The 12,809-nt window shown below is 43.9% G+C and overlaps 1 protein-coding gene and 1 long non-coding RNA gene across 2 annotated transcripts in view; one reads left to right on the forward strand and one right to left on the reverse strand.

The window, feature by feature from the left end:
- The window catches only part of LOC117525520 (axin-2-like), a 23,033-nt gene extending 17,685 nt beyond the window's left edge, over positions 1 to 5,348 (reverse strand). Inside the window, exons 1-3 of the mRNA XM_034187379.1 lie at positions 5,129 to 5,348; positions 3,517 to 4,446; positions 701 to 841 (exon numbers count right to left, since the gene is read on the reverse strand). Coding sequence (XP_034043270.1) covers positions 701 to 841; positions 3,517 to 4,340 — 965 coding nt within the window. The 5' untranslated portion in view covers positions 4,341 to 4,446; positions 5,129 to 5,348. The remainder of the gene's footprint in view (positions 1 to 700; positions 842 to 3,516; positions 4,447 to 5,128) is intronic.
- Positions 1 to 11,265, forward strand: part of LOC117525521 — a 20,510-nt gene extending 9,245 nt beyond the window's left edge. The window contains exons 2-3 of the long non-coding RNA XR_004565079.1: positions 3,193 to 3,198; positions 11,255 to 11,265. This is a non-coding gene — a long non-coding RNA (uncharacterized LOC117525521). The remainder of the gene's footprint in view (positions 1 to 3,192; positions 3,199 to 11,254) is intronic.
- Positions 11,266 to 12,809: the final 1,544 nt, after the last annotated feature.

Here is a 12,809-nt window from a genome sequence, read left to right on the forward strand (position 1 = left end):
ACCGACCCACCATGTGAGTAAGCCTTCTTTCATTTGGTGCCAACATTTTTCAATGAGTTTGTCTTGAGGCCCAAATGGCTATTTCCCTCCCCCTCTCCTCCAGCTCTTCAAAGGGAAAAAGCGATTAGATAATATGAAAAAAAAACAAGTCTGTTGTGGCAGAAGGGTGGGTGGGATGGATACATTTCAACTTTGAGGAAAATGAGGCAACGACTCCACCCACATCAAGACGCTCTCATTTTTTCCCCCCTCTCCTTGTCTTCAGCCTCTAACGCATCAGAATAAACTTCAAAAGTTCTTCAGACATAATTACTTTCCCAGTTACCTCCCTGGAGGCTACAGCAAGAACTGCACATTCATGAAATTACCTGCAGTCAATCAAAGCTGATAATTAAAATATATTACAATTATTCTGCAAAGACACCAGCACGCACTGGCCAGAGGAGAAGTTGAACTGTAGGGCCAAATATTTTTCTTCACACGCCTCGTCTTTTTTCCTGGAAACTGAACTTTGATCCAGGTGCATTTAGACACTCTGGAAATAATAAAACTCAGAGGGGCTCAGCTGGACTGGGGTCAGCTGAATGGAAATGAGCCTTTTGATGTTGCTGCATTATCTCCAAAGCAGGCTGACTTAAAAATGAAAGTCTCCACTGTCATTTTTAATAAAAAAAAATAAATAACCGTGGGAAGGACTTACACGCTGCTGTCCGTCATGGACATGGAGTCGTCCGTCGTGGCGTCGCTAGAGATCTCGCTGTCATTGGCACTGGTGGCAGGGGCGAAGATGTAGCCGGAGTTGACAAAGTAGGGACTGGCAGGTTCTCCTCTCCGGTGAGACCTGTGAAAACAAGTCAAGTGAAGTCTGGGAGTACGCGCTGGTATTGCTTGTCGCTGCGGCCACCACACCATGGAACCTGCTTTGGTTCTGGTCCTGGATAGCAACCACTCATCCATCCCCATCTCTCTGCTGCAGCCTGGTGAAACATGCGTGTCTCTGTGGCCTTCTCCAGTCGCTGAGGCCCCAACGCACTGCAGAAATGCACCCTATGACCAAAACATCATTGGTGGCACTCCCTCACAATTCAAGCTGTACTTCTCAACCGATTCTCAGTAACCAATTGATTGACACAAAGTCAATCCAGCGGTACTCAAGGATGCTCCAAAGAGACCCAGTACCAATATCACCGAAGACCCAAGAAGAGATTCCACCCTTTCATATGATACCATTAAGGGAATGTTACGTGCTTGTGCCTTACGTTTTATTTAATGTTAAAATCAAAGGTGGCAGTTGTTGGATTTGTTTTCATGACGTGCTCCTCTGCTTTCTGTAATCCGACTCACTTTCAAGTGACTTTGTTTCCTGAGGAATGTGACAACAGCGCTGGCGGTGGCGCTCGGACCGTTTCTCGCTCTTTCACACGCCTCCCTTCTTACAGGGATTTTATGTGCATGTACAGGAGTGTCAAAAAGGATGAAAGGTGGAGTGAGTGAAGTGAGCTATGAATGAACTGCATTTCCATTTTTCTCCCCTCTCTGCACTTTTTCACGAGCTGGAAGGCAACTCATCTCATGCCGTCTTCACCGGCGTTTCTTTCTGCTCCACGCTCTCCAACTTCTCTCTCCCAGTCCGGAGCCCCATCCTGTACCCACTCTCTCTCTCTCTTGCTTCAACAATCCCTTTTTCCTTTCCAAAGTCTCTCCCTCTGTCTTTCTACTCTCTCCTGCTGTGTTGCATTCCTGTTCCAGTTGTGAAGGGGGTGGATGAGGAAGGAGGAGGAAAGAAGAGGAAGGGGGAACTTGAGCTTTACTAAGGGAAGGGGGCGAAAGCAGGAGAGGGTGGTTTTTTTGGGGGGGGGGGGGGGGGGGGGGCTTTCTTTATGAGAAAGCCTTCTGCAGGGAGTGCTGAGAGGAGAGCTGAGAGGAGAACCCCAGCATGACTAAAGCTGGAGGCCCCGAGCACGAACCTGACCTTTGAAAGGTCCTTGCAAAGAGTCAGGTATTTAGCACAGCTGGGCTCCCTGCATGCACCCCCCCCCCCCCAACACAAACATTCTCCATCTCTTTTCTTACTTTCATGATCCCTCCTTCCCGTCTTCCCCCTTCAAAGCATGCCCTGTCTCTGTTGGACTGATATTCCTTCTTTTTTTTTTTTTGTTTGTTTGTTTGTTTTAAATAAGAGAGATAAAAGTTCTGGTTGGAAACGAAGGGAAAAGAGAAACACAGACGCCCAAACTGTGGAAAAGTGGGAATGGCGGTTGGAGCCGCGGGACTGAGCGGATGTTATTTGTTGTTGTGTTTTGCTGTCACTTTGGAGTTGAGCATTGAATTTTTTTTTTTTTTCCAAAAAGAAGGGGGGAAAAGAAATCTGTGCAGTGGCAAAATTAGTTCCACATGTTTGAGATGGAAATTGGTTGACCTAGAGAGATCTTGAGGGGCAGCAAGAAAGAAAAGGGGGGGGGAGAGAGAGAGAGCAGATGACATAACGGAGAAAAGAGGGGGCTCTTGCTGTTTCGGAGTGGAAAAAAAGAAACAAAAACGTGGGGATCACACCAGGAAACCCACATACATCCTCCAAGCAAGTGGGAAAAACTCACGAGTCGTTGGACTTCAATTAGCACTTACTCTGCTCCTAATCTGGCAAAATGTTTTAGTGCCATGACAGAAAATGCAGCTCAACTATAAATTACACCACAGTAATAACCCATTGTCAAACCTCTCAGTAATAACTGCATCCAGATGTGCGGACAAAGCCCATGAAAACTTTTAAAGTGCTCTTTGATGCAGATTCAGCCACAACCCCCCCCCCCCCCTACTTTTTTTTTTTTAAACAAACGTTCCCAGCTTGAAAAGATTTCAGCTGTTGGACAAAGTGTGAGACCAACTCTCAAGATAAAAGCCCAGATGCTTCCCACAAAAACATCTGCTTTCATCTCCGACCAAGAGAACAATATCTGCGCTTGGCGTGAAGCTGACTGCACAAGTCCTTTTGACTCTCTCAGGCTCCACTTTGCGCAGTGTCAGCGTGCAATGAGAGAGAGAGAGAGAGAGAGAGAGAGAGAGCGAGAGAGAGAGAGAGAGAGAGAGAGAGAGAGAGAGAGAGAGAGAGAGAGAGAGAGAGAGAGAAAGAAGAGGAATGCTGCATAACTTTACAGTGTGATCACACTGTTGGTGAAGCGCAGCAGTCATGAGGTTTTGGTGCCTGATCCGGAGGAAGCGTTTCAAAGCACAGGAAACTTGAGCAAGCCAGCAGAGGGCTGCCTGGAAGATACTATTTACTTAAAAGGAAGGCTCAGATCCATTGATGTTTTGTAGCCCCCCCCTTTGACTAACTGCAAGGCAAGAGGGCACAAACACACAAGCATGTTCCTCTGAGACCCTTTGATCAAGTGCCTTTATCTCTGTCAGGCATTTATGAAAAAAAGTGCCACATTTAAAAAGGAATCCTAAACAAATGGTGGGGAGCGTTTAAAAGCAGTCAAAATAATCTATCCGTCAGTGCGCGCTACACCTTACCTGCAACCACTCTCCAGCATCTCAGCTGCTGTCCGGATGGTAACAGTAGCCCTCAGGGTTTTGGCTGACAGTCCAACCACAGAGCCTAACGTTTTCCCCTTCAAGTCAGCACAACTCCACTCCTCCTCCTCCATGAGAGGTGGAAGGTATCCGCACATCAGCTTCAGGCTGCCCAGCCCGCTGTGGTTTAGGTAAGCCGCGTTCTCGCAGCCGGTGCGCACGTATTCGAGGTATATGTCAGAGGTCAAAAACATCTGGTAGGCGTTCTCTTCCATGTTGGACTGGATTTCTGTCTGCGCCTGGTCAAACATGGCAGAGTCAATTTGTTGTCTCTTAATACTATCCCTTATGAAGGTCTTGGTGGCGGGTTTCAGCTGCTTGGCCACGATGCTGTTGTTCTCGATGTAGCGCTTGAAAATAACTTTGGCAACTCGCAGGGTTTTGGTATCCTTTAAGTCCATTTGCCTGAAGCCGTTACAGGCGAACCAAAAGTCCAAAGTGTCCACGCAGTTCTCCCGCTCCAAAAAGGTCCTGAAGAGATGAGCACCGTCTTGGTCGCCCAGGAGAAAATGCAGAGACTTTGTCCACCGGACGAGAGGCGAGTCTGGGGACGCGCTGCCCTCCGGCTCTCCGAGTCCATCCTCGTTCCTCCTCGGCGTGGATCCGGGAGGAGCAGGGCTGTCTTTAACCTTGCTCTGAGGTCTCATTTTGGCACACCTGCTGGGGTTGTAGCATGCCGCCTCTCCTTCCTCCCCCGGTACCGGAGGACGAGGAGCATCTTCTCGGAAGCTAGTGCTGATGTGCTCCGTAAGCGCCCTGCTCATGGCTCCGGCTCCCGAATGAGAGTGCCGTCGTGCCTCCACTGAGCTCCAGCCTTAATCCTCCTCACTCTCTAAAAGCAGCGGGGGAGCTTCTCAGCTCCTCTTCACTCTGAAACACAAAGTATTGATCTAATCAAAGCCAGATCCCGCTGAACTTCAAAGACAGACATCAAGTAAACAGTCTCAGAAAGAAAGAAAAAAAGCCCTCACTGGGTTCACAGAGAAAGGAAATATGAAAGGGCCTTTTTTCGTGTCATTTATCTATTTATAATCTAAATGAGAGATCAATGGCAGTCTACATTCTCAGCGTGCATTGATCTGTCACATCAGAAAACATTTCTTCAACAGTAATCACCTCACTCTTCACTAAAAGTCGCCTTCTCACAACTGTGGCTTTACACGTGTTTTCCTAACGAGCTCATGTCAGTCTTCAACTCCAATTAATTCCCAAACTGTTTCGGACAGACTCGTTTGTCCTTACATCGTTAAGAAAATGTGCATTTAAGTGACAATAACATTAATCTGCGAGAGATGGGAGGAAAAAAAACAGCGGGAGAAGCTCGGCGCCCGTGCGTAAAAGAGGACGATCAATCGCCGTAAAACGTGCCAAAGACGACAGCTCGTTATTAAAGCGGAGCCCCAGCGACGTTTCTGGAGTGCCAAAGCGACAAACACTTGTTATAATCTATGTATAAATGGTCGCTGTTTTGGCTGCAAAACCTGACGCGAGCGCAACATTTTTACAACAAATCAAAAAATCCTGCGTAATCAGCGTGCGTAAAACAACCTACCATGGCAGAGCAGATCCGAAGAGAGTGCATAAACCGTGAAAAAGTTCCAACTATTCCCCCATTTCCAGCAGAGCTGCGTACAATCCCAAACTCTCCGAGTGTTAATCCAGAAGCAAAAAACGCGACTCCGGACCGCGCCGTGCCACATACGTGAGTCGGAGCAAAACGACCGCAGGAGTTTAAACGCTGCCTGTCCCGTTCAACAACTGACCCCAGAGCAGGCAGGCTCAGTCCCTATGTACATCACCGGGGGTGTCAAAATCCGGAGGAGGGAGGGAGGGAGGGAGGGAGAGAGAGAGAGAGAGAGAGAGAGAGAGAGAGAGAGAGAGAGAGAGAGAGAGAGAGAGAGAGAGAGGAGGGGAGGGGGGTTCTGATTTAAGAAAACATTCCACTTCTTTTTTCCCAGCAAGAAGACGCACCGCCGATTCAACTTTTATCTGGGCTACACACACACACACACACACTCGAGCGCGTAAGCTTCTTATCTATTTCACCGTATTTCTCGCCCAGTAACAAGAAACACAGCCCGCATTTCTCAAACTTCAAAGGCCGGCAGCAGCACATCAAAGCGGCCGAGAGAGGGGGCCTGTGGAACGGCTTTCCGACAACTTACCATCCGCGCCGCGTCCGGTAACGTCGTTCACGTCGGACAATAATGTTCGATTAAAAAATAATAATAATAACATAAAAAAAGACAAGTGTTCCCTCCTGTTTTATTTTCCCCAGTTAATGTTTCAAAAAGTCATACAGCGAAAAAAAAAAAAAAATCCTCCAACCGGGATGACGATTTAACTTCAAAGTGAAGAACCGCTGGCCTGGTCCTGGAAGATACATAAAACCCTCCGCGTTGCTGTTTTTTTTTTTTTTTTAGCAAGAACTAAACATCAAAACATGACGTCGAATACAACTAACGTGATGGCATTGCAGAATATTTATCGTTTAATCACTTCTTCTCAGAAAAGAAACAGACTCTTTGGTGCTTATTAACACGTTATACACTTTCAGGAAGGGGTGGATAGTAAAAGACTTTACACGCGTGCCAGGACCTTATCAAAGGCAATCTACAGCCAAGTCCACGAGCGCGAGGACGTCCAATATTACAAAGTTACAAACGCAAAGACGTAAAATAAGTTGGGGTTTTTTTTGTCATCACCCCCAAATGACAGCAGTGGCCTCATTACTGATGAGAAGTCATTGTAATATACGTTACAACGTGTTTAAACAGCCTTACACACAGATTTATTTAGTTGTATGGAAGAAAAGTAGTGTCAAAATGATTGACGTCTTTTAAAGGGGCCATTTTGTGCCTTGTGCCGTAAAAAAGTTCACTATTTCACATGCCAGTGTACCTATAGATCCTGCACTGACAGAAGGAGTTAAATGTGAAATTCAGAACTAGTGGCTTTGTTCTCATTTCAACACCAGAGGGGGCTAATCAAATGGATTGTTTGGAAATATCTATTTTGAAGCAGTTGGTGACACATTGACGCACCATTTAGCACAGCATTATGTCTCCCTTTTGATCTGTATCTAAAAGAAAACTATTTTCCTCCCATGGGTACCCATTGCTTGTTGAATGGAGTGCATCATGTTTGTCCCGATGGTTGCTATATTGTTAGCTAGGTGAAGAATCATATTTCTCTGTGTGATTGCTAACGTGTTAGCTGGGTGGAGCACATATCACGTTTCTCCCCATGGTCACTCGCTTGTTAGTTTGGTGGAGCACATATTTGTTTCTGCAGTTGCTACTTTGTTAGTTTAGTGGAGCACATCATGTTTGTCCCAGCAGTTGCTAGCTTGTTAGTTGGGTGGAGCACATCGTGTTTGTACCAGTGTTTGCTAGCTTGCTAGCAGGGTTGGAGTGCACATTATGTTTCTTCCCATGGCCACTAGCTTGTTTGGGCGAGCACATTAAATTTGTCCCAACAGCTGCTGGCTTGTTAGCTGGGTAGGGCACATCATGTTTGTCCTTGCAGTTGCTAGCTTGTTAGTTGGGTGGAGCACATCATGTTTGTCCGTGCGGTTGCTAGCTTGTTAGTTGGGTGGAACACATCATGTTTGTACTGGTGTTTGCTAGCTTGTTAGCAGGGTTGGAGTGCACATTATGTTTCTTCCCATGGCCACTAGCTTGTTGGGGCGAGCACATCATATTTGTCCCTGCGGTTGCTAGCTTGTTAGTTGGGTGGAACACATCATGTTTGTACCGGTTTTTGCTAGCTTGCTAGCAGGGTTGGAGTGCACATTATGTTTCTTCCCATGGCCACTAGCTTGTTGGGGTGAGCACATTAAATTTGTCCCAACAGCTGCTGACTTTTTAGCTGGGTAGGGCACATCATGTTTGTCTACATGGTTGCTAGTTTGTTAGCTGGGTAGAGCATCATGTTTCTCCGTACGGTCGGGACGAGCACATTACATCTGTCCTGACGCTGGGTGGAGCACAAAATGTTTCTCTCTGCTGCTGTTGCTAGTTGTTCTGAGTGGAACACATCATGTTTGTCCTAGCATTTGCTAGCTTGTTAGCTAGGTGGAATACATCATGTTTCTCCCCACGCTAGCTAGCTTATTTGATGGCATTTATTGTTTGAGTTATTGTCTGCATAATCTGGCTACGATAGACAAACTCACAAGTGGCAAATGACTGAACATATGGACCTGGTCTTAATTACTGGCACCCCTGAATTTTAAGTACAGAAATTAAAATGTTGAGAAATGAATGCAAATGCACAATAAAAAAGAGCAAACAAACAAAAAACAAAATCTCCCCAGAATATCAGAGTCAGATCAAAAGTATTTGGACAGTGACACCATCACTGGAGCTGAAATGAAATAATCAAGATATACTTATCATGCAGAATTTAATTAAGCTTCAATAAAGGAGCTAATTAAGTATTACAAGGGATTCCAGCCATTTTTATGCAGTCACTCCATTTTTTAGAGGTTGCAAATTGGACAAACTAAATATAAGTATTACTCTTAACACAAGATCATAATAAAAATGTTGACTTTTGACCCCAACAACTGAGCTTTGGGAAATTAAATTTCATCTGACCCCTTCCATATGTGTGCCATGTTTTGATGGACATCTGAGTGAACATTTTAATCTCTGACTCAATTATTGATCTACGGTTAATTTGATCTCACCCGACCATTTCCAGAATACATCTACATGCATGCCAACATTGATGGGCATCTGAGTGAAAACAATTTGACATTTGACCCCAGTGATTGATCTTTGATCAATGTGATGGACAGTTCTAGAACCTACTTATACTTTAGAGTTAAAAAAAATAGACCTTTGACCCAGTGACTTTTTAAAGGCTGTTCTGGGGTTGACCTTCATCCACATATTAAGTTTGTTGGAAATCGACCAAAGGTCCTGGGATAAGTAGGGGAACAAAGACAAACGCTCGAATTGTGGTAAAATAAGCGGATTACATAGAATTGGGTGTTTGCATTAATTTATGAAGACATTTAAAATGTCTTCTTAAAATTCAGTACATTTAACTAAATCTAGTCTGGGTGACCAATCATCATGAAGGTTACCATACATATAAACATATATTAACAATATAATTTCAGATTGTATTATTATTCAAACATGTAAAAGATATTCTACGTTATAGTCGAGTGAATAATCGCATAGACTGTAACAGTCAAAAAATTTACATATTAGTCACAGGCTTTTAGCCACAAAGATGTCAGTGAAACACACTTGCCAGTTCCACATTCAGTAAAAATGGCACAGCGTGACATTTTGATTGAAATTGGACAGAGAGCAAAGGCAAGTGCTGCTCTCAAGTCTTTTAATTCACATGAGTTCCCTAATGTCACTGTGACAGAATCTTAAAGAGCGGGTTAGACAGTGATCCAATCCCATGGTACTTCAAAGGCTGTATTGTCCCTTTGATGTTGAAAATCAACTTTAAAAGTGCATATAATTATAAAAGTCAGTGGACTCAGATTCACAAAACTCTCATGATGGTTCAGGACAAGGGAACTAATGAAATCTAATTTCTCAGAGGTCCCCCAGTGGTGGTGAATTCCTGTTGAGTTATACAAAAAGAAAAAAGAATATGTTACAGTTCCCATGTGGATTTGGAGCCATATAACCACCTTTTGTGTTTGTATGAATCTTTATCATTCAGGAAACACACTTAATGACATGATGTTAGCTACGATTAAACAAACATCATCTAAATCATCACGGGAAAGCAGTGTTCCCGATTTTTCACTGGCTCCGTACTGAACATTTCAGCCGCTTCGAGCCGTACTGTGATTCTAGGAATTTCCAGTGCACTCAGAAACAACACTATCAGTGTGACTGGCCCCAAAATATATGTCGTCATACAAATGACATGAGATCATGAGTCATGTAAAAGAAAAGGTCGCTCACAGAGCGCATGCTTCTGCCAGGATAACAACCAAGAGAGGAGTGGTATTAAAGGTCCTTGCAACATCATAAAGCACGGCTGAGCCTAAAGTTTGAACTGTAAGCATTGGAAGGATATATATAGTTTTTGAGATGTCATAAGATGAAAGGAATAGCACTCACAACATTTAAGAATGAGATACAGTGTGTCCGAAAAGGATTCACAGCTCTTCATTTTTTCTCACATTCTGTTATATGTTACAGTCCTATTCCAAGATGGAGAAATTTCTTTTCCCCTCAGAATTTTTCTCACAACACCCCATAATGACAACATGAATTTTTTTTTTTTTTTTTTGCAAATTTATTAAAAACAAAAAATAAAAAACTAGGGGGTGGTGGCCAAGTGGTTAGTGCACTTGGTTTTAGTGCAGAAGGTTCCTGGTTCAAGTCCCACCCCTGCCACATTTCTCCATGTAATGTGGAGTTGCGTCAGGAAAGGCACCCGGTGCAAAACTTGTGCCAATTCAACATGCAGATCCACCTTGGATTTGCTGTGGTGACCCCGAGTGCAAACAAGGGAGCAGCTGAAGGGACTTACTATTAAAAATAAAAAAATAAGAAATCACATGTACATAAGTACTCACAGCCTTTGCTCAATACTTTGTTGACACACCTTTGGCAGCAATTACAGCCTCAAGTCTTCTTCCTGAATATGATGCCACAAGCTTAGTGCACCTATCTTTGGCAGTTTTGCCCATTCCTCTTTGCAGCACCTCTCAAGCTCCATCAGGTTGGATGGGGAGCGTCGGTGCACAGCCATTTTCAGATCTCTCCAGAGACGTTCAATCAGATTCAGGTCTGGGTTCTGGCTGGGCCACTCAAGGACATTCACAGAGTTGTCCTGAAGCCGCTCCTTTGATATCTTGGCTGTGTGCTTTGTGTCATTGTCCTGCAGAAAGATGAACCATCGCCCCAGTCTGAGGTCCAGAGCACTCTGGAGCAGGTTTTCATCCAGGATGTCTCTGTACATTGCTGCATTCATCTTTCCCTCAATCCTGACTCATCTCCCAGTTCCTGCTGCTGAATAACATCTCCACAGCATGATGATGCCACCACCATGCTTCACTGTAGGAATGGTGCCTGGTTTCCTCCAAACATGACACCTGGTATTCACACCAAAGAGTTCAATCTTTGAATCATCAGACCAGAGAATTTTGTTTCTCATGGTCTGAGAGTCCTTCAGGTGCCTTTTGTCAAGCTCCAGGTGGGCTGCCATGTGCCTTTTACTAAGGAGTGGCTTCCATCTGCCCACTCTACCATACAGGCCTGATTGGTGGATTGCTGCAGATATGGTTGTCTTTCTGGAAGGTTCTCCGCTCTCCACAGAGGAATGCTGGACCTCTGACAGAGTGACCATCAGGTTCTTGGTTCTCAGCCTTCTCCCCCGATCACTCAGTATAGACGGGCGGCCAGCGGTCCTGGTGGATCCAAACTTTTTCCATTTACAGATTATGGAGGCCACTGTGCTCGTTGGGACCTTCAAAGCAGCAGAAATATTTCTATATCCTTACCCAGATTTGTGTCTTGAGACAATCCTGTCTTGGAGGTCTTCACACAATTCCTTTGACTTCATGCTTGGTTTGTGCTCTGACATGCAGTGTCAACTGTGAGACCTTATATGTAGACAGGTGTGTGTCTTTCCAAATCATGTCCAAATCAACTGAATTTACCCCAGTTGGATTCCAATTAAGCTGTAGAAACATCTCAAGGATGATCAGTGGAAACAGGATGCACCTGAGCTCAATTTTGAGCTTCATGGAAAAGGCTGTGAATACTTAGTACATGTGATTTCTTAGTTTTTTTTTAATTTTTAATATATTTGCAAAAAAAAAAAAAAAAAAAAAAAAAAACTTTTTCACATTGTCATTATGGGGAATTGTGTGTAGAATTTTGAGGGACAAAATAATTTCATCCATTTTGGAATAAGGCTAGCATAAGAACATAAGAAAAATTGGAAAAAGTGAAGTGCTGTGAAAACTTTCCGCATGCACTGTAATTTAAAAGATAATATTTGGACTACGATCTGGATTTATCTGGAAGGTTTTCCTCCTGAGCCTTCTGTTCACACTGTGTACATTTCATTCACATTTGTGTATGTTTTCAGAAAACTTATGGGTATGAGCGAAATGTAGTAGTACCCCTAGAATAGTAGAAGAAGCCCATGAACAAGAGTTTTAAAAATATTATCTCGTTGTGAAGTATTTAATGGCTATACAGATGGCCTCTGTCTACACTTTCAGTTGAAACATATTACAACTTTGACTATCGTCATGTTTGATATTGTTAGAAATGTTCATGAGTGTCTGCAGTGCCCTCCAGTGGCTGTTTTTTAAATAACCATGTTAATGTAACGGATGTATGGAAGTATGTGGATGGTGGTGGTTACGCTGTTTGAAAAACCTAGGTAGTGTTTAAATCAGAGGTCTCAAACTGGTTCCAGAAAGGGCCAAGAGGGTGCAGTTATTCTGTGCAACCACCCACTCCACAGGTGATTTCACTGATTAACATCAATCAATTTGAGCAGGTGAAATCAGTTAATCAGTGAAATCACCTGCTGGAGTGGGTGGTTGCACAGAAAGCCTGCACCCTCTCGGCCCTTTCTGGAACTGGTTTGAGACCTCTGGTTTAAATGGAGCATTAAGGTGGCTTGATCAGAATATTCCCCACAGTCTCCTCCAGGAGGCAGCATTATTTCTACACCAACTGTTCCCAATCCTGGTCCTACGCTCCATATTTTCCATCTATCAGTGCTTTGCCAAAAACTGATTAGTTCATTCAGGTGTACTCAGTCACAGTTTTTCAGTCTGTTGGTCCTGCACTTGGGAAGGAGCAGCATGCAGTTAACTTGAAAAACTAGTCATAAGTGTGTCACAAGTAAAGTTAGGCTGCTACCAGTTATAGATTATATGAAACAGTTTAAAGTTGAAATTGTAAGACAGTTTTTTGTGTGTGTTTTTAAGTTTATCTCAACACATTGACAGCTCCTGCAATATGTTACTTCAACACCAAACTTTCTGCATTTTGTATGAGAGTGCAAATAGCGTGTATTGCCAATGACCGTTTGTCAGTAACATCCTCACAGGTTCACGCTTCGAGTTCTCTCCTAGTTTCTGTAAGTACTTTGAAATAAGATGCATTTTCAGTGTGCGATGTAGGATTACACACAGTATTGTTTAGTGATTGAACTGTTTGTGTTTTCATGTGTGTGACAACACACAGAGGTCATTTATAGCCACTGTTTATACTGGAGGG

Source organism: Thalassophryne amazonica, chromosome 15, assembly GCF_902500255.1.
Source record: "Thalassophryne amazonica chromosome 15, fThaAma1.1, whole genome shotgun sequence".
NCBI lineage: Eukaryota > Metazoa > Chordata > Actinopteri > Batrachoidiformes > Batrachoididae > Thalassophryne > Thalassophryne amazonica.